The sequence below is a fragment of the Anabrus simplex genome, chromosome X (assembly GCF_040414725.1).
Source record: "Anabrus simplex isolate iqAnaSimp1 chromosome X, ASM4041472v1, whole genome shotgun sequence".
NCBI lineage: Eukaryota > Metazoa > Arthropoda > Insecta > Orthoptera > Tettigoniidae > Anabrus > Anabrus simplex.
The window spans coordinates 219,116,514-219,137,038 of NC_090279.1; the positions used below are offsets into that span (position 1 = coordinate 219,116,514).

Consider the following 20,525-nt stretch of genomic DNA (forward strand, 5'->3'; position numbering starts at 1 on the left):
ATCACCCACGTTTCTGATCCATACGTCAAAATTGGCACGAAATATCTTGTAGATAATTCCTTTACATCTCTGTGCTACATCCCTGTTCCATATCAATCCTCCCACACACTTAAGAATCCATTTACACACCTTCCTCTTTCATTGATTTCCATCCTGTTTCCTCCATTTTCTTAATAACACTTCCCAGGTATTTTCAACTGCTCCCCTCCTAATGTCATGCCATTATACACTTGGTTCTTGTTTCATGTCGTTACCAGTACTTCACTTTTATGGGCTGAGAACTTCATTCCATACATTGAGCTGTTCCTGCACTTCACTGCCACTGTTTCCCCATATTAGTAGATCATCTACTTTCATTCTTCTCTCCCCAATGATCTGTATTAACTACCTCAGATTTCCTTTTTGTACTGTCTAGCCTGCTTCTGGTGGTGTATTTGTGTCCTTGTGAGGAAGTTTCATGCTCTTCTGATGACATGCCATGGTAATAGATGGCTGCTGGGCGAGTAGTTGCTAGCAGCTCTAGCCTTATTTTGACATACAAGGTTTATATAATAACAATAAGTTGGTTTTTTTTCTTATTTTATCCACCTAATCAATACATTAAACACAGACAATTAGGATCTTGTCCTTGTTAAATTATTCGTTGACATGTTATTTAAAATATGGTACATGTTTTGCCATAATTTTGCAGGCATCATCAGCCATGATTTGACCTTAAAATAAAATCAGGCATCTGATTGACTTATGAACTAATGTTAAACTAGGACTAAATTAACATGTGGTAAAAAACTATTAAATTGATAGCTTTACAAGGCTTGTAACTATGAGTAAGTGAACAGTGCAACAGTTGATTGTGAACTTGTGATTTAAGCAAGTTGATACATAATAATATTTAAATAGCAAGTGGTTGATAACGGAGAAACATTCTGAATTATCAAATCTAATGTCGTCTTGTTAAAACGTGATGATAAACAATAACAATTTAAAATGTAATTGAATGGTAGTCTTATGACTGATGATTACTCAATTGTATGCGTAAGCTAAATGTCATTAGCATATGGTATAATATTTTCGCTTTAATGATGGTGTGAAAGCTGGTAGTTCGTAGTTGATATTTAAAATTGATATGGACTCTTTTGGACCATATTTTGGCATTACTACGAATTGCAGGTATTGTTGACATGCTGGTCAAAATGGGGCGATACTAACGTTGTGTGTAGATTAACATGTTGATTGTTGATTCTAAGGTGAAGTCTGTAATTGAAAACCAGAAATGTGGTTTTAATGTTGGAAAAAAGGCTCACTGTGAAAATTACATGGAGAATGTACAAACTTACCTCTTGGATTTCAGCGAGAGTAACTTGTTGTGTTATGATCTAAGGGCTGCTGGCAACTGTCGAGTTCTTACTGCGCGTGTTATAGCGGTGGGATCCCCTGGGAGGGAGTTGCGAAGGCGTGGCTATGGGCCTGCTTGTTGTGCTTGAAGGGGAGCTGCTAGCCGGGGGGGGGGGAAGAGGAGATTGTATTATGTATAGGAATGGTGGGAGTGCTTACTGATTTAAGGTTGAAAATTTTGAAAAATTTACTTGTGAGGGGAATTGATTTTTGTAAAAGTATTGTGATCTGTTCTTACAAAGGACTTCTTTTTATCAATGTCATCATTTAAGTTCCTATCTTTGTTGAACTGGTGGTCAAGAAATCTGAGTATGTTTTCGTACTCTGTCATGGTAGTAAATTTATTCCCTGTATCCCTCATGTGGTTGGCCATTGCAGAAAATTGTGTTTCTGAGCATTGTAATGTTCAGCATATCTGGTTGAAAAACTGCAGCCAGTTTGGCCAACATAAGAAAAATTTCATGTAAAGCATTTTAATCTGTATTTACCTGATCCAGAATAATGGTTATCTGTAGCGTTAATTTGATTATGATTTAAAAATAAATTATAATTTTTTATTTTTGTTGTATATGCTATTTTCAGATTGTGTGTTGTTTTTTTTTTTAGGGAATTGGTAATCCGATGAATGTTATGGTTGGTGAATGTGATCATAGGTTATAAACTTCATGGTTCTGATCCGTATTGAATTGCAAGTACAATGTAATTATTAAATTAATGTAGTAATGGTCCACCTTTCAATACTATAATATGTAATATTCTAAATTACATTAATTAGGGACTAGTTTTGGCCAGGGCTGGCCATCTTCAGCCTTAATGTAAAACACCTAATAACTAAACAAATGTACATGCACACAATTGACATAAAACAAATGAAAACAAATATATACAAAGTGACATTAAAAACTGGGATGGAATTATGAATAAATCTGAAAATGAACTAGGTTCTAACATCTTGAATATGTTGCATCATTGAGAATAATCAATCAATCAATACTGATCTGCATTTAGGGCAGTCGCCCAGGTGGCAGATTCCCTATCTGTTGCTTTCCTAGCCTTTTCCGAAATGATTTCAAAGAAATTGGAAATTTATTGAACATCTCCCTTGGTAAGTTATTCCAATCCCTAACTCCCCTTCCTATAAATGAATATTTGCCCCAGTTTGTCCTCTTGAATTCCAACTTTATCTTCATATTGTGATCTTTCCTACTTTTATAGACGCCATTCAAACCTATTCGTCTACTAATGTCATTCCACACCATCTCTCCGCTGACAGCTCGGAACATACCACTTAGTCGAGCAGCTCTTCTTCTTTCTCTCAATTCTTCCCAACCCAAACATTGCAACATTTTTGTAATGCTACTCTTTTGTCGGAAATCACCCAGAACAAATCGAGCTGCTTTTCTTTGGATTTTTTCCAGTTCTTGAATCAGGTAATCCTGGTGAGGGTCCCATACACTGGAACCATACTCTAGTTGGGGTCTTACCAGAGACTTATATGCACTCTCCTTTACATCCTTACTACAACCCCTAAACACCCTCATAACCATGTGCAGAGATCGGTACCCTTTATTTACAATCCCATTTATGTGATTACCCCAGTGAAGATCTTTCCTTATATTAACACCTAGATACTTACAATGATCCCCAAAAGGAACTTTCACCCCATCAACGCAGTAATTAAAACTGAGAGGACTTTTCCTATTTGTAAAACTCACAACCTGACTTTTAGCCCCGTTTATCAACATACCATTGCCTGCTGTTCATTTCACAATATTTTCGAGGTCACATTGCAGTTTCTCACAATCTTGTAACTTATTTATCACTCTATAGAGAATAACATCATCCGCAAAAAGCCTTACCTCCGAATTCCACTCCTTTACTCATATCATTTATATATATATGAAAACATAAAGGTCCGATAACACTGCCCTGAGGAACTCCCCTCTCAACTATTACAGGGTCAGACAAAGCTTCACCCAAGTATTAATTTATATACACAGAACTGTTAGTTCTAATACTGCTGGGAACTGGTAAATGTTGATCCTGTAGTTTGTCATCAAATCTATTTGTGTGGTGTTAGCTATATGTAATCCATTGGACACTACTGTAAATAACCACTAGCTGACGGGGAACTGTTAGATGTTGTTTCATCCTCAATCAAAATAATAAATGAGATGCTCTCATGGTGCTTGTTAAATCTTGCTGAAAATGTTGTTGGACATTGTCAGGACAGCACATGATGATGTGGTTAACACAGATACATTGTGTCCGGTATAAAATTTTTTGCGATTCATTGCGGTGCCCATGAAGTTAACCTGATAAATTAGATAAAATTAAATTTTGGTTTATTGGTTTATTGGGTTTTAATGGGGTTAAATTTGTGGCTAGTTTCAATTTTACTTTCTTGATGATTTTATTAATTATGTCTGCATTAAAATCCATTGAATTTGGTTATTTCTTTTATGAATTGTATTCTTTTTTTTAGATTATTAGAAGACATAGGGATTTTTAATGCCTTATATACTAAACTTTGGTAAGTGGCTTTTCTATGTGAGTTAGGATGTAAGGATTCTTTTTTGTGGTTGTTGAAGTGAAGGTTGTATATTTCTGTGTATTCGAAGTAGAATTTGTTTAAAACTTGCGTGATTTTAATATCGAAGAAATGTAAAGAATTATTGCTCTCGTCTTCCTTATTGAATTAAATGTTATTATCTAAATTATTAAGGACAATAATATGTTGTCACTGTTGTTGATTTGATTGTCAATGATTGCTATGGTGTCATTGACATAGCAATGCCATAGGCTGAGCCCTTTGATGTTATTATCTTTCTGTGTTCGAGATTATCCATATAGATATCGGCTAAAATGGCGGATAACGGATCGTCCAGTTCTAAAACTTCTTGTTTGTAAATAATCTTATTAAAAGTGAAGTAATTATTGTTTAAAACAAAACTGAGTAATTTTAAGCATTTATCAATTTCAATTTTACTTAATGTGCTATGTTTTGACAGATTACTTTTTATGATGTTGGTGTCATTGACAGGGATATTTGTGTACATATTAGTAATGTCAGAGGAACATAAAACATGGTTTGGTTGTAAACTAAATTTGTTTAAAGAATTGCAAAGTTCGATTGAGTTTTTTTATGGGGTTTGTATTGTGGAATTGGAAATGTTTCTTTAAGAATTTATGAAGGAACTGAGGGGTTTTATAGGTTGGACTATTCCTACTATTGATTATTGGTCAAATGGGGACCTCCATCTTATGAATTTTTGGTAATGATCTTACTGTGGGTAATTTTGGGTTCATTATGGTTAGTTTATGATATTATTTAAAGTTAAAAACTTCATAATTGATTCGTATTGAACTGAGAATCACAATATTAAAAGGAGAGAGGTTCCACCTATTCAATACAGTGATAAACTGTTGCACAAAATTGTCACAACCTGTTTAATTTGGTTGGGGACCGGTTTCGACACATCCTTTTTTACTTCCTTATCTTAGTTTTCAAAAGCTTCAAGTTGACAAGTGGGCATGTTATACACAACACCTTCTCGCGCTACTTGTCCCTACCCCCCTAATCCACCTTAGACAAACCCCCTTAGTCCGTTACCCCCCCACCTCCTATCCCCTACCTGTGTTCAATTTCTGTTCTTACTTCCTCTTATACTTCATGGCAAGCTAAACAAGGTGAGCCTCATAGTATTACTTATTTTACCATTTTTCCCTGTTTTTATTATTTTTTTCTAACTTATTTTCCTTTTTCTATAGATCTCATAAATCCATACCAATACTGATAAGTTCATATCCTACAACATACTCTAAGAGTTTATATATACATCACTATCCACCTTTATAAGTACCAAAAACAAAAGTATGTTATTTGTTACCTAGCAACAAGTGTATTCCTTCCCTAGCAACAATTGTAAATTATCAGGAGATAGTGAGTTCGAACCCCACTGTCGGCAGCCCTGAAGATGGATTTCCGTGGTTTCCCATTTTCACACCAGGCAAATGCTGGGACTATACCATAATTAACCCTTTCCCGCCCGCATTTTCACTCCGCTTATCCCCAGGTTTTAACCTATTATTTAGCAAAAACTGAAACAGACCGTATTGTTTCAGAAAAAGTTATATACAGTAAAAACTATTGATCACAATGAATTCAAATTTTCAATAACATTAGAAAATATACCATCACATCCATTTCTCTGTTTATTGAGTCATAATGTGTTCCCCCCCCCCTCGTGATACTCGACACAGAGACAGTCTGCATTTGTCACATTCCCATGTTGCCTGAATCCCTCAAAACCAATAATCACGTGATTTTGGAAGTGGAATGATGGCCATGTATATAAGATTTTATTTCATCTGGGCGAGGGTCTTCCCATTCTGTTTTTATCTTACCGGAATGCGACTGTTTGAAGGCTGCATTGTTATATGCGCAATAGGCTATGCCACTGAATAGTTTTTCTCCTCCTAACATACGTAAAAAACAATCTCTTTCCCCTAATACTCTTTCCGAATTATGCGCAGGTTCAACATCATCCATGTAATCATTCGGAGTAACGAGACGTAATATTTGTGTTACCTGAATTGCCGTGGCATCGCCATCAGGTCCGATTTATCGATATTCGTTTTCATTCACATCACTGTTATCACTAAAATTATCTTCGTTGATACATTATTCACTCATTAAAAATTCACCTGCACCCCTACTCAAGGATTCTGTGTCACTTTTTTCGCCCATATTCAGCTCAGTTTCAATATACACGATATTCAATCCCGCCATGTTTACGGACGAAACAGCTGACCCGCGCTCGCGGAATTTCAAGACCGTTGCCTAGGCAACGTCAAGACAGATTATCTGTCTTCCTTTATTCTCTAAGACTTGTAGATCACACTGCGTGTTCATAAATGCCTTATAAACACTTCACTGATGAGAAAAATAAAAAACTATCGCACAGATCGCAGACGAATGCAGATAATGCAGCCGGGCGCTTTCGGGCGCTAAGGACCGGAAGGCTAAATGAACAGTCGGGCGCTTTCGGGCGCTAAGGGTCGGAAAGGGTTAAGGCCATGGCCGCTTCCTTCCCTTTCCTAGGCCTTTCCTGTCCCATCATCGCCATAAGACCTATCTGTGTCGGTGCGACGTAAAGCAACTAGCAAAAAAGAAAATTGTAAATCATGCTGCTGCATCCTTCAAGATCCTTTTTAACCTCAAGATCTAATGTATTGGCTTCAAAGCTTGCAGCAATAGTGCTCAAGAACGTCACACTGCTTATGATCTCTACAAAAAATTATCTTCATGGAAAAGTGTTACATTTCACTTGTATCCTTCAGTTCTTTTAACGCTCACAGCAAGAGTGTAAGAACTACATGAACTTCAGTTGATCACTTCTTCATGAAAGTGTTGTATGTGTTGCAGTTATCCTTTAATGTGTTTTTTTGTGTGTGTTGATAATTGTATACTTCTTGCCATGTTTTTCTATCGGCTGATGATGACATAAATATGTGTCGAAACCAGTCCCGAATTAAACAGGTTGTGACATAATTTTGTGCAACGGTTTATCATTGTATTGAATAGGTGGAACCTCTCTCTTTTTAACATTGTAGTTTCTGATAGTCATGATCATTTAGAATGAACATTGAATTTTTGAGGAGGGTCTTTAAATTGTGTTGTTCTATTTATTGGGTCTTTATTATTTATTGTGTAGGTTTTATCTGAAAAAAAGTTTTCTGTTTTTTCTATGTAATCTTGCTTGTTCATTATTACTATGGTATTGCCTTTTATCTGCCTTTGTTACCACAACGTTGCCTTTACAGATATTAGATTTCAATTTTTAAGTTTGTGTTGAAGAGTTACAATTGCTATTAGTTATCTCTTTAACCAATGTTGGAAGTTTCTTTTTTTACTTCATATCATACATCGTTTTGTTTGTCAATTGGAATTTGTCGATAGTAAGTCTCTGTTTCAGCGATGGTGGTGACCTCTACCCTTTCATGATTGGGCCAATTATGTTTTATGCCCTTATCTAAAAGATCATTTCTTGATTAGAGAAGATTGTGTTAGATTGATTGTGGTGGAAATTAACGCTCCAGATAACCATTGTTCTTGATCAGGTATATACAGATTAAAATGCTTTATATGAAATTTTTCTTATGTCAGCCAAACTGGCTGCAGTTTTTCAACCAGATATGCTGAACATTACAATGCTCAGAAACACAATTTTCTGCAATGGCCAACCACATGAGGATACAGGGAATAAATTTACTACCATGACAGAATACAAAAACATACTCATATTTCTTGACCACCAGTTCAACAAAGATAGGAACTTAAATGATGACATTGATAAAAAAAAGTCCTTTGTAAGAACAGATCGCAATAATTTTACAAAAATCAATTCCCTTCACAAGTAAATTTTTTGAAATGTTCAACCTTAAATCAGTAAGCACTCCCACCATTCCTATACATAATACACTCTCCTCTTTCCCTCCCACCGCTAGCAGCTCCCTTTCAAGCACAACACGCAGGCCCATAGCCATGCCTTCACAGGCGCAACTCCCTCCCAGGGGATCCCACCGCTATAACAAGCGCAGTAAGAAGTCGACAGTTGCCAGCAGCCCATAGACCATAACACAACAAGTTACTCTCGCTGAAATCCAAGAGGTAAGTTTGTACATTCTCCATGTAATTTTTTCCAACGTTAAAACCACATTTCTGATTTTCAATTACAGACTTCACCTTAGAATCAACAATCAACATGTTAATCTACACACAACTTTAGCATCGCCCCATTTTGACCAGCATGTCAACCGTACCTGCAAATATGGTCCAAAAGAGTCCAATATCAATTTATTTATCAACTACGAATTACCAGTTTTCACATCATCATTAAAGCGAAAATATTATACCATATGCTAATGACATTTAGCTTACGCATACAATTGAGTAATCATCAGTCATAAGACTACCATTCAATGACATTTTAAATTGTTATTGTTTATCATCACGTTTTAACAAGACGACATTAGATTTGATAATTCAGAATGTTTCTCCGTTATCAACCACTTGCTATTTAAATATTATTATATATCAACTTGCTTAAATCACAAGTTCACAATCAAATGTTGCACTGTTCACTTACTCATAGTTACAAGCCTTGTAAAGCTATCAATTTAATAGTTTTTTACCACATGTTAATTTAGTCCTATTTTAATATTAGTTCATAAGTCAATCAGGTGCCTGATTTTATTTTAAGGTCAAATCATGGCTGATGATGCCTGCAAAATTATGGCAAAACATGTACCATATTTTAAATAACATGTCAACGAATAATTTAACAAGGACAAGATCCTAATTGTCTGTGTTTAATGTATTGATTAGGTGGATAAAATAACTTATTGTTATTAAAGTCAAATATCATCAATACAGATCCAAATGATTTATATCACATGTAATAATACAAGGCTCTGCCCTACCGACTTCCGGGACCAAACAAATCGGACCTCTCTCTTTCTTCCTTTTTCACAGGATGGTGTCCTTAAGAGGGGTTACTTTTAAAAGTGTTTCTAAGAAACTAAAAATGTTTGTCTTGTTGAGCTGTCTGTTTCAAGGCTTGTGAAAATAATCTGCATCGATTCCTGGTTACCTCTAGTGTCACTGGACAGAGTTTTCTTTCAGAGAATCCAATTTTGATTAGCAGTACTCTTAAAAAGTTTGACAGTGAAGGTGGTAAGATCTGGAAGCTACGGGTTGATCAAAACCAGTAAAGTCGGACAGAGCAGAGTGGCTATCAAGATTGAAAAGTGTAAATCGTTGAATCCTCTTTCACTGCAACTTACTGGCAGCCTCTGATATCAAGCAGCTCAAGAAGCATGTCAGTGACAAGCTTTAGTCTTGGCCTTGAAGCTTTCCATGCATTGCCTGGCACTCAGACTTCCTGTGAGGTGTTATAAGTGCACCCTGTGTGGGTGGGGCGGTAGAATATGAACCATGGTATTCCCTGCCTGACGTAAGAGGGGCCCCAAGGGCTCTGAACTTGCGAGTATGGGTTGGTGACCATGGGGGCCTTAGCTGAGTTCTGTCATTGCTTCCATTTGTGTCAGGCTCCTCAATTTCATCTAGCCTATCCGACCTTCCTTGGTAAACTTTTCTTCTTTTCCGACTCCGGGATTAGGTTCCCAAGGCTCAGGGAGTCTTTCATTTTCACGCCCTTCGTGGCCCTTGTCTTTCTTTGGCCGATCCCTTCATTTTTTGATGTGTCTGATCCCTTCCATTTTTTCCCTCTGATTAGTGTTATGTAGAGGATGGTTGCCCAGTTGTACTTCCTCTTAAAACAATCACAACCACCACCACCACCACCACCACCACCACCACCACCACCACCACCACCACCACCACCACCACCGCACCATCTTTACTCCTACCTCTTTCTTCTCTAATGGAAACCTCTGTCTGGTATGTCTTCTTGACAACACAGTTTTGAGTCATTTTCTGGGTCTTCTGCATAGACTGCACTCTTTTTTTCTTTTTCTTTTTTTCTCATCCTTTCAACCCCCACCTCTGAGTCTCCTCTCCCCATTTTCTAGAGCATCTTCTAATGGCTTCCACCCCTTTCTTCCCAATTATGTCCATTGTTTCTGTTGCGTACAAGCATTTGTGTCTTAATGTCGCCCCATGGGATAGCACTTCCTTGTTGTAGCTATTGTTCCACTACTGGAGGTTAGCACCCTCCATCACTCTAGAATATTGGTGACCAGATAAAAATGAATACAGACTAGGAATCCAGCATGTCAATATAAATATTGCAAAGGAACAAGCAAGCGTTAAATCTCACAGAGGGATAGGAACGTGGAAAGGAGCACACAACAGGATCTTTAATTTTTTATCTATTTCCTTTTCGTGTGTTTATCCCCCAGTCAAGACTGAAGATCCGTTGAGATAGCCCTTTACTGAGTGTTGACGCTTGCCCTCCTCGTGCAGCTGGGAAGCAGAAATAAGCTTGCCAGGGACCAAGAAGAACTGGTATTGATGAGGATCAGTCCTCGTTTCCTCCTTCCACACTGTGTTCCTATTCATGTTCCTCTCTCTACATGAGAGTTGATTTGGCACTTGTTTTTTTTTTTTTTTTCCCTCCCCATTATTTATATTGTACGAAACTATCTTGGTCCTGTTGCACGAAGGAACTGTATGATGCTGAAGTGTGTGGCTGTTCTTGTAGCAGATGTCCAACGGAATGAACGGAATGGTGGACGAGATGTCGCCCATGTCGCAGCTCCGTCAGTCTAGCGGTAACAGTAGTGCCAGCTCGAACAGCCTGGCCGGTCTCAGCGACACGGACACCACCACCCCTCACGGCTTCATCGTGGCTCTGCATCGTAAGATGGTGAGTAACGTCTGTCCGTGTACAAGGTCTGTTCACAAAGTGACCCAACATGCATAATAACTGTATTAATACAATACTCCCAGTACCGTTTATACTTATGGAAGGTCCTGGTAGGCATAGTTCTGCCTTCGATCTCTTTGATCCGTTGAAACCATCGTCCTCTCAGGGTGAATTTCACTTTGGGAAACAGAAGAAAGTCTGCAGGGTCCAGGTCAAGTGAGCAGTTGTTTTTGTGTTTATCAAAAATCCACAAGTTAAGAGTAATGTGTTGCTGTGGAGGCTCCTGAAGTTTTCTCCACAAACCTCACCAGTGGTTCACTGTGTGACCCCTCAGGTATGAGAAAGACTGCTCTTTCTTCAGTCCTTTTCCTGTGTTTCTAGACATCTCAACAATCACATCTCGTACTCTACACAGCCACTGAGCGATCACTGATTGTTTCAGAAATGTACGACAATTTACTTAGGAAGGAGACCACTATACTATATATCTGCTAGAAAATAACCATTTACTGTAAACTGTAGAGCCTCCTTGGCTCGGGTGGCAGCTGGGTTCCGTGGTTCAAATCCCGGTCACTCCATGTGCTGGACAAAGCGGAGGCGGGACAGGTTTTTTCCCAGATACTTTGGTTTTCCCTGGCATCTTTCATTCCAACAACACTCTCCACTATCATTTCAATTCATCTGTCATTCATTAATCATTGCCACAGAAAAGTGTGACAGACTTTGGTAGCTGGCACAATTCCTATCCTTGCTGCTAGATGGGGGCTTCATTCATTCCATTCCTTACCCGGTCGAATGACTGACAGGCTGTGGACTTTTTTACTGTAAACTGTTCAACTTTGCTTTTGAGCGATATTTTCAAAGTTGTGTTATTTTTTGAACAGGCTTCATCCATAGAATTCAAATACTCGCTTGCACTCGAAGTTATAGAACCTTGGGGGAAATATTGTGATAAGTTTTTTGCATTTTACTGGAACTTGTTCCAAACCTGTTATTTGCTTCATTCCTTGTCTATTTCCTGAGCTATAACAAATTTCTGAGACTTCTTTAGATTGATACTTTCTTGGCCTGGAAAGGTAGGAATGATATCTTTTGAAATTTTACCCTCTCGGAGAGACAAACTGTAGGAATTATTTATGTCCACAGAAGAGGAATTTTACAGTGACTGCTCTAAAATTTCTAAGAAATGTGTGCGACTGTAATTCAGGAATGAGTTGCGTTGCTTGGGTTCACAGATCAGACAGGACGTGTACTTCCTGTCGTCGCAGAAGACCAAGCCCAGCCTGTTTGGACTACCTGTAATTGTCCCATGTGCAGAAGCGACCACCCACCAGGACCTGTACCAAGCGGTGTGGGTGCAGGTGGCCCGTCTCGTATCCCCTCTCCCGCCGTCGGAGACCGCCGCCCCCAACCACGCTCAGGACTGGTGAGTTCTTCTGTATCCAGTACACGTAATGGCAGGTCATTAAAGACAATCTCTATGTATGTCGTCTACATCCGTTTCTTCTCAGACCTGTTCATAAAATTCATGATGAAGTCCATAAAAACTAACTGTTGCACTTAATTCACATCAGTATTATTAACAACATGTCTTTCTAGCTTTAGTCAAGTTTGTATTAATTTTATTTTAAATGTACTTGTGTTTGATAGTGCATTTAAATTTATGTCTTACCAATGTGATTTCATATCTGATATATATTTGTGAAATATCCTAGCTGATGATGTCCCTTAGGGAAAGAAACATGTTCTAGATCTAATAAATTATATATGTGTTGAATAGGCAGACCACTTAAATACAATATTTAAGTTTAATCTTAAATATTCGCTACTTGATTCATTTGTATTGGTCCGGTTCATCAGCAGGCGGACGTCAGCGCTGGTTTGAGGTAGATCTTCAGTCTTGATGTGGAAAGTGAGCAATATGATGAAAGCTTGATAAACTCAAGGAAAGAAAAGAAACAAAGAAGATTACTGTAGGTAGTAAAAGACCAGCTTTCTTCTTATTTCTCTCATCAAGACTGGAGATCTCTCAATGAGTGTTGAAGTGTGACGTCCTGAGAAAGTTGGGGGCCGAGAAAAAATGAATGTAGAAGATGAGGGGAGAGCACATCGATGTGGAGATTGTCCTCGTTCCCTCTTTCTATTTCTCCCTCGTCTCACACTGACCTGTCATTGTTCTTCTTATTGTGTATTCATTTCCGCATTCCATTAATTCTATACAGGGAGGTCGAAAGCAAGGTGAATTGGGTATGTGAACGTTAGAGGATTTTTCATACTGATAAATAATTCCATCTCCCGCTTATCAGCTGCTGAAGTTAGCCATTCACATCGCTTCGTGGGCGAATTCAAATGGATGTTGCGAAGTAGTGTTGCTAGATCTGCACGTTACTGAAGACTGGCTTGAGATCCCCAATCAAAGTAACAGATCCTTTGCCATGGGAGGGATTTGAACACGGAGCTCCGACTTGATGGGATCGCTCCGTAGTAAGTAGGCTACGGTGACACTGGCTGAAGTGTTTTTATGTTCGATGCTGGTTATTTCTCGGCATGGCTCTCGAGCCGGTCTTTAGCCTTGCAAAGTCCATATCTATACTCCGCACTGTTTTACTTCTAAATTGACGTTTTGGGTGATTTTGGCTCTGTCTGGTAGTTATGCGATGAATCATAGACATCCAACCAATCCCAAGCTGCCATTCATATCGACATATATTGGCAGAGTGCGATCTCAAAACCTACTTGCCAGCTCTCATATTTAAATTCACTACATGGTTAACCAATCTCGCGCAACGTGTATGGTATTCGGTATGGTTTGCAATCTTTTGTACTTTTCTTCAGTAATTAGTGTTTTCCTTATTAGTCTTTATCTCTCTAGTTGATGTCTCCACAAAGACGCACACAAAATGCTGTCAGTTGGTACACTTATTTATTTCACCTTAACTTCACATAAACATACGCATAACCTAATCAACTGCTTCCACAAACAAAATACACACATCAACAAATGCCTATCACTAAACCACACGGAGATCACAATTTTATAACAATTGACTGCTTACCAACATGTCATAACACGTGGTCAACCCCCTGCAGGTGGGGGACGCACATGTAGAATACACCTGCGGTATCCCCTGCCTGCCGTAAGAGGCGACTAAAAGGGGCCCCAAGGGCTCTCGACTTGGGAGCGTGGGTTGGCGACCATGGGGCCCTTAGCTGAGTCCTGGCATTGCTTCCACTTACTTGTGCCAGGCTTCTCACTTTCGTCTATCCTATCCGACCTCCCTTGGCCTACTCTTCTTCTTTTCCGACCCCGGTATTAGAGCATTCGAGGCCTAGGGAGTCTTTCATTTTCACGTCCTTCGTGGCCCTTGCCTTTCTTCGTATGTTACTTCATTTCTTGAAGTGATGGATCTCTTATTTTTCTTCTTTTTTCTCTCTCTACCCCCTGTGGGTGGGGGACGCAGACGAAAAATACACCCACGGTATCCCCTGCCTGTTGTGAGAGGCGACTAAAAGGGGTGACCAAGGGATGTTTGTCTTAGAACCATGAAACTACTTTTGATTAGTACCATCACGTGGGGAACACCATGGGTCGCCTTTACTTGCAGGTAGTACCGCTATATTAGGTACGAAATAGGTTTGTGCTTAGTAGCAGCAGAGGGTGGATCACTGTGGGTTTCCTGTACCCATGAGTGGTATCCATGTGAGCAACACCACGGGTCTGGGCATTGCCTGTGATTAGTACCCACTATGTGAGGAACACCACGGGAATACCAGCGCCTGTGATTAGTACACCTAGGTGAGGAACCCCATAGGTTTGCTTTGGCTATGAGTGGCGCCATTGTGTGAAAAACACCATAGGTCAGCATTACCTGTACAACGTACAATAGTTGTCTGTAGTACCATCATGTGTTGAACACCGTGAGTCTTCACTCCTTTTGATTAGTACCCCAACATGACAAATACCATGGTTCTATTTTCCTAGCGATAAGTACCATTCTGAGGGGCCTTTGACCTGGATTTGGACCCCTTTAGACATCAAGCATCCTCGATTCAGGATTGTGCTTTAGAAGTGGTCGCTTGATCAGTAATACTATTATTTATGATAGTTTTTTGAGTCGGATCCACTGATTGTTTTAAATTCATGTCCATCTATTCATTCTTCATGACTTTTTTTTATTTCGGTCAGTGGATGATTTTGAACTTTTAATTTGTCATTTCATTTCGTACCATTAGGGGCCGATGACCTCGATGTTAGGTCCCTTTAAACAACAAGCATCAATGAACCAATCATCAACACGTGGTCACAAGTATAACTCCTGTTAAATCACGACTCTTACTAAACAATAACTCATCTCTACCATCTCTTTATATACGTGCCTGGCCAGGCTTCTAGCAAGGTACATTTTCTCGTAAATTCTGGAGTGCTTAAGGCCCAGATATAATGTACAGAATATTCTACAAAGTAAAGTTCTCATCTGCCGAGTACCATTCTGGATGTTACAGTGTGTTTCACAATTCTGTAGTGGATTACAAATCATATATACAGGTAATAATAATATATATAATATTAATTGTAGGTTCTTTCATTAACTAAACTCATATAAATATCCATATACAACAAATGTTTCATGACATAACCTCACAAATGATGCGATTGTAAAGTAATAATGATACTAATAAGTGGATGTACTTCACAAGTAATAATAATAATAATAATAATAATAATAATAATAATCGCAAAATAATAATTTATTTATTTATTTATTTATTTGATAATACGAAGGTACACAGGCTGAGCCCAATTACGTTCCTTCATGGCATATAAACTTTAAATACAGCAAACAAAAATAATAACAGTAGTAACAATAATAGCAAGAGGTAAAAGAAGAAAACTAATTAGCAAAACACAATTTAAAAATTATTACTACAAATGAAAAACATAATAATATAGACTATACATCAACCATAGAAAATTACTAAGCTATTTAAAAAAAACACAAACAGAAAAACGAAAACTTGAGTACCTAGATTTCCAGCAAAATGGAATTTAACCATGATTTAGTTAAAAATAGCCTTTATTTGCTTATTGAACAACCTAGCGCCAACAGATAAATCAACTTGTGCACTAATTGAATTATAAAGTGATAATGTTTTAACTAGTGGTGAATTGGAGTGATGAACACTTCTAGATCTTGGGATGTGAAATAATACTTGCTGTTGTGATGTTACTTGTGGTACCGTACATGAAATGGAATGAAGGTAAGTAATTCTTGACAGTTAATTTTTCCATTCAAAATTTTCCTCAATATGTGTATTGAAATTAATGTTCTCCTGTTTTTCAAAGACATGAATTTGAACAAACTTCTTAAATAGTGAGTTGAAATATCAAATGGACAAAATACATTGAAAGTTTTATGATACAAATATCTTAGAAATTTATTTCGTACAGTCTCAATGTGATGTGTTTGGTCCTTATAAAGATTAACGATGAATGTTCTAACTTGCTTCGTACTAAACTTATATACAAGTTAACAATAACTTCAGGTTGAGTAAATAATTTGAAATTTCTAATAGTGAAACCAAGGATCTTGTTAGATAGACTCATTACTTTTGCAATATGGCTATTAAAAGTTAATTTGCTGTCAAAAATAATTCCTAAATCATTAATAGATGTTACAATTTCAAATGTTGTTTCACCATTATAATATTCCTTTTCCATGGTAAATACCAGAACTTCACATTTTTAACATTTAGGAATAAATTGTTGCTATCATACCATAATATAATATTATTAACATCCTGTTGCAAATCATTGACACCATAATAACAATAAGAGCTCGCTCGATACTTGAGAGAATATTGTTTTCAAGTTATCAGTTTATCATAGTTGTGTCATGTAACTTGGGCAGCTCATAAAATGACAACAGCGTGAGGTATGAGTATGACAAACCCTCTAACACTCACAGTGCAAGGCAGGCTACTGTAGACAGCAAACTTCACGTTTGTGGCAGTATGTTATGTCTTAGCTTGAAGTTAGGCAACTGCAAAGACAAAGCTGACCCCAAGTAATGGTTGTTCTCAGTGACGACAGTCTGGGCTACGAGTTCCCGTTCGTGCTGAAGGCCGTGCAGAAGGATGGCAGTCAATGCGCGTGGTGTCCCTGGTACAGGTTCTGCCGAGGTTGTCGCATCCAGTGCTCCGACAACGAGTTCAACTTCGGCAGCAGCTATCTGGCCATCGACTGGGACCCCACGGCTCTACACCTCCGCTACCAGACCTCCCAGGAACGGGTAATACTTTCTGCAACATTCGCATTTTGCCGAGAGCTTCTCGGAGTTAGTTTATAAGAGATTGATTGATTGATTGATTGATTGATTGATTGATCGATCTGTGCCCTCTGGAGATATCTGCTGCAAGTCTGTTTGATGTCCTTGAGTGACCTGTACATTTGGGTGTGAGATGACAATGAGATAGGGAGAGGTGAGGTTGAAACCTGATGTTGGCACATAGCCTAGTCTTGTCAAATAACACCACGGGGTCTGCCCAACGTTTCTTGTTCAGTGGGAGCAGAAATGTGCAAACTGCAAGTTTGGATGAATATGCAAAGTCTCTTCATCTGAAATCGTACGAATACTGTGTGTTCTTGGCTGCAAGTTAATTGTCTGAAGTAATGGCACTTCCTGATGATTTGTGTGTTCTGTTACTAAGCAACTCAGAAAAGGAGACGGGAGTGCCGACGTGCCTGTATCACTGTACGGGATGAAGTCGGACACTTGATGGGATTGACACAACCTCAACAGTAAAATAATCCACAAACCAAAAGATGTTGCTTTTTTCAGAATAATAAACATACAAACTCATTGCAGACTGGGAAACTAAAATGAAGAGATGGGAAAACAAATAATTCTGGTATTTGCACTTCAAGAGACAAGTTTTACAGACTTAAACACTATAGAATTCTCAGAGGAACAATGGAAAAATCTACAACAGATCGGCACAACATTTTGTGTGAACAAATGAATGAAATGAAATGGCGTATGGCTTTTAGTGCCGGGAGTGCCCGAGTACATGTTCGGCTCGCCAAATGCAGGTCTTTTGATTTGAAGCTCGTAGGCGACCTGCGCGTCGTGATGAGGATGAAACAATGATGAAGACGACACATACACCCAGCCCCTGTGCCAGAGAAATTAACCAACAATGGTTAAAATTCCCGACCCTGCCGGGAATCGAACCCGGGACTCCTGTGACCAAAGGCCAGCACGCTAACAATTTAGCCATGGAGCCGGACAACAAATGAATAATTGACTATATGATAAACTTCAGTCCTCCATCAGGCAGACTCTAACATTGAAATGGGCAAAGAAGAGGAAGTCACACAAAGACAACAAAAAATCCTGAAAAAGTGGAAGGGCTCTGGGATTAACTCGAGTGAATTGCAAACAACTTTATGAAGATTCTAACAAGCAATTTCAGTAGATAAGTTGGCAATGATTACTCACAACAGAGCAAACACTATGGATTTAAGTACACCTTCTTCTGAAGACTTCCTGGAATTTCATCTGGTTTATCTTGCAGTACCAATATAAATGGTCCGTTATTGGACATTATATATATATATATATACATTGAGTTGAGCCTCTATGGACTGTGTGGTAACAACCAACTTCATTTTAGTGTCTAGGTCTTGTTCTTGTTCCGACTTTGACTTCCTGCCAGTATCTTCTGAGCCCAGCAACGAGTGCCTGTTTATGCTCTTCAGACAAAGGTCCTTTCTGTCTTCGGGAAGTAGATGCCATTTTGAAACCTGATAGTTGTTCACCAACCTTCTGAATGTGTTCTTCTCGGGTATTTCTTGGTCTGAAATACCAATCTGCCTCAGATCTTTTCCACATTCCTGGAACCATCTCGGCCTTGTTGCCTTAGATTGAATAAAATTCCATATTCTTTTTGTTAGTCGATCATCAGTTCCTCAAGAGATGACCGTAAAATAATAGCAATCACTTCTTAATTGATGCTGTGAGAGGTTCTGTCTTGCTGTACAAACCCTCGTTTGGTCTCATTCACCACTGTCCATCAACCCATCTATTACCTAGGATTTTTCTTAGTATCCTGCGGTCTCTTTTTTTCAGTCAATCAATACTGTTCCGCATTAGGACAGTCGCCCAGGTGGCAGATTCCCTATCTGTTGTTTTCCTAGCCTTTTCCTAAATGATTTCAAAGAAATTGGAAATTTATTGAACATCTGCCTTGGTAAGTTATTCCAGTCCTTAACTCCCCTTCCTATAAATGAATATTTGCCGCAGTTTGTCCTCTTGAATACCAACTTTATCTTCATATTGTGATCTTTCCTACTTTTATAAACGCCACTCAAACTTATTCGTCTACTAATGTCATTCCACGCCATCTCTCCGCTGACAGCTCGGAACATACCACTTAGTCTAGCAGCTCTTCTTCTTTCTCTCAGTTCTTCCCAGCCCAAACTTTGCAACATTCTTGTAATGCTACTCTTTTGTCGGAAATCACCCAGAACAAATCGAGCTGCTTTTCTTTGGATTTTTTTCCAGTTCTTGAATCGGGTAATCCTGGTGAGGGTCCCATACACGGGAACCATACTCTAGTTGGGGTCTTACCAGAGACTTATATGCCCTCTCCTTTACATCCTTACTATAACCCCTAAACACCCTCATAACCATGTGCAGAGATCTGTACCCTTTATTTACAATCCCATTTATGTGATTACCCCAATGAAGATCTTCCCTTATATTAACACCTAGATACGTACAATGATCCCCAAAAGGAACTTTCACCCCATCAACGCAGTAATTAAAACTGAGAGGACTTTTCCTATTTGTGAAGCTCACAACCTGACTTTTAACCCCGTTTATCAACATACCATTGCCTGCTGTCCATCTCACAATATTTTCGAGGTCACATTGCAGTTGCTCACAATCTTGTAACTTATTTATTACTCTATAGAGAATAACATCATCCGCAAAAAGCCTTACCTCTGATTCCACTCCTTTACTCATTTCATTTATATATATAAGAAAACGTAAAGGTCCGATAATACTGCCTTGAGGAATTCCCCTCTTAATTATTACAGGGTCAGATAAAGCTTCATCTACTCCAATTCTCTGAGATCTATTTTCTAGAAATATAGCAACCCATTCAGTCACTCTTTTGTCTAGTCCAATTGCACTCATTTTTGCCAGTAGTCTCCCATGATTCACCCTATCATATGCTTTAGACAGGTCAATCGCAATACAGTCCATTTGACCTCCTGAATCCAAGATATCTCCTATATCTTGCTGGAATCCTACAAGTTGAGCTTCAGTGGAATAACCTTTCCTAAAACTGAATTGCCTTCTATCGAACCAGTTACTAATTTCACAAACATGTCTAATATAATCAGAAAGAATGCCTTCCCAAAGCTTACATACAATGCATGTCAAACTTACTGGCCTGTAATTTTTGGCTTTATGTCTATCACCCTTTCCTTTATACACAGGGGCTACTATAGCAACTCTCCATTCATTTGGTATAGCTCCTCCGAGCAAACAATAATCAAACAAGTACTTCAGATATGGTACTATATCCCAACCCATTGTCTTTAGTATATCCCCAGAAATCTTATCAATTCCAGCTGCTTTTCTAGTTTTGAACTTTTGTATCTTATTGTAAATGTCATTTTTATCATATGTAAATTTTAATACTTCTTTAGCCTTAGTCTCCTCCTCT

At 38.5% G+C, this 20,525-nt stretch overlaps 1 protein-coding gene across 1 annotated transcript in view; it reads left to right on the top strand.

Annotated features, from left to right (window-relative positions):
- Usp32 (Ubiquitin specific protease 32) overlaps positions 1-20,525 on the top strand; it is a 187,024-nt gene that overhangs the window by 117,068 nt on the left and 49,431 nt on the right. Inside the window, exons 22-24 of the mRNA XM_068230610.1 lie at positions 10,623-10,787; positions 12,023-12,213; positions 16,870-17,077. Of these exons, the coding sequence (XP_068086711.1) occupies positions 10,623-10,787; positions 12,023-12,213; positions 16,870-17,077 (564 nt within the window). The remainder of the gene's footprint in view (positions 1-10,622; positions 10,788-12,022; positions 12,214-16,869; positions 17,078-20,525) is intronic.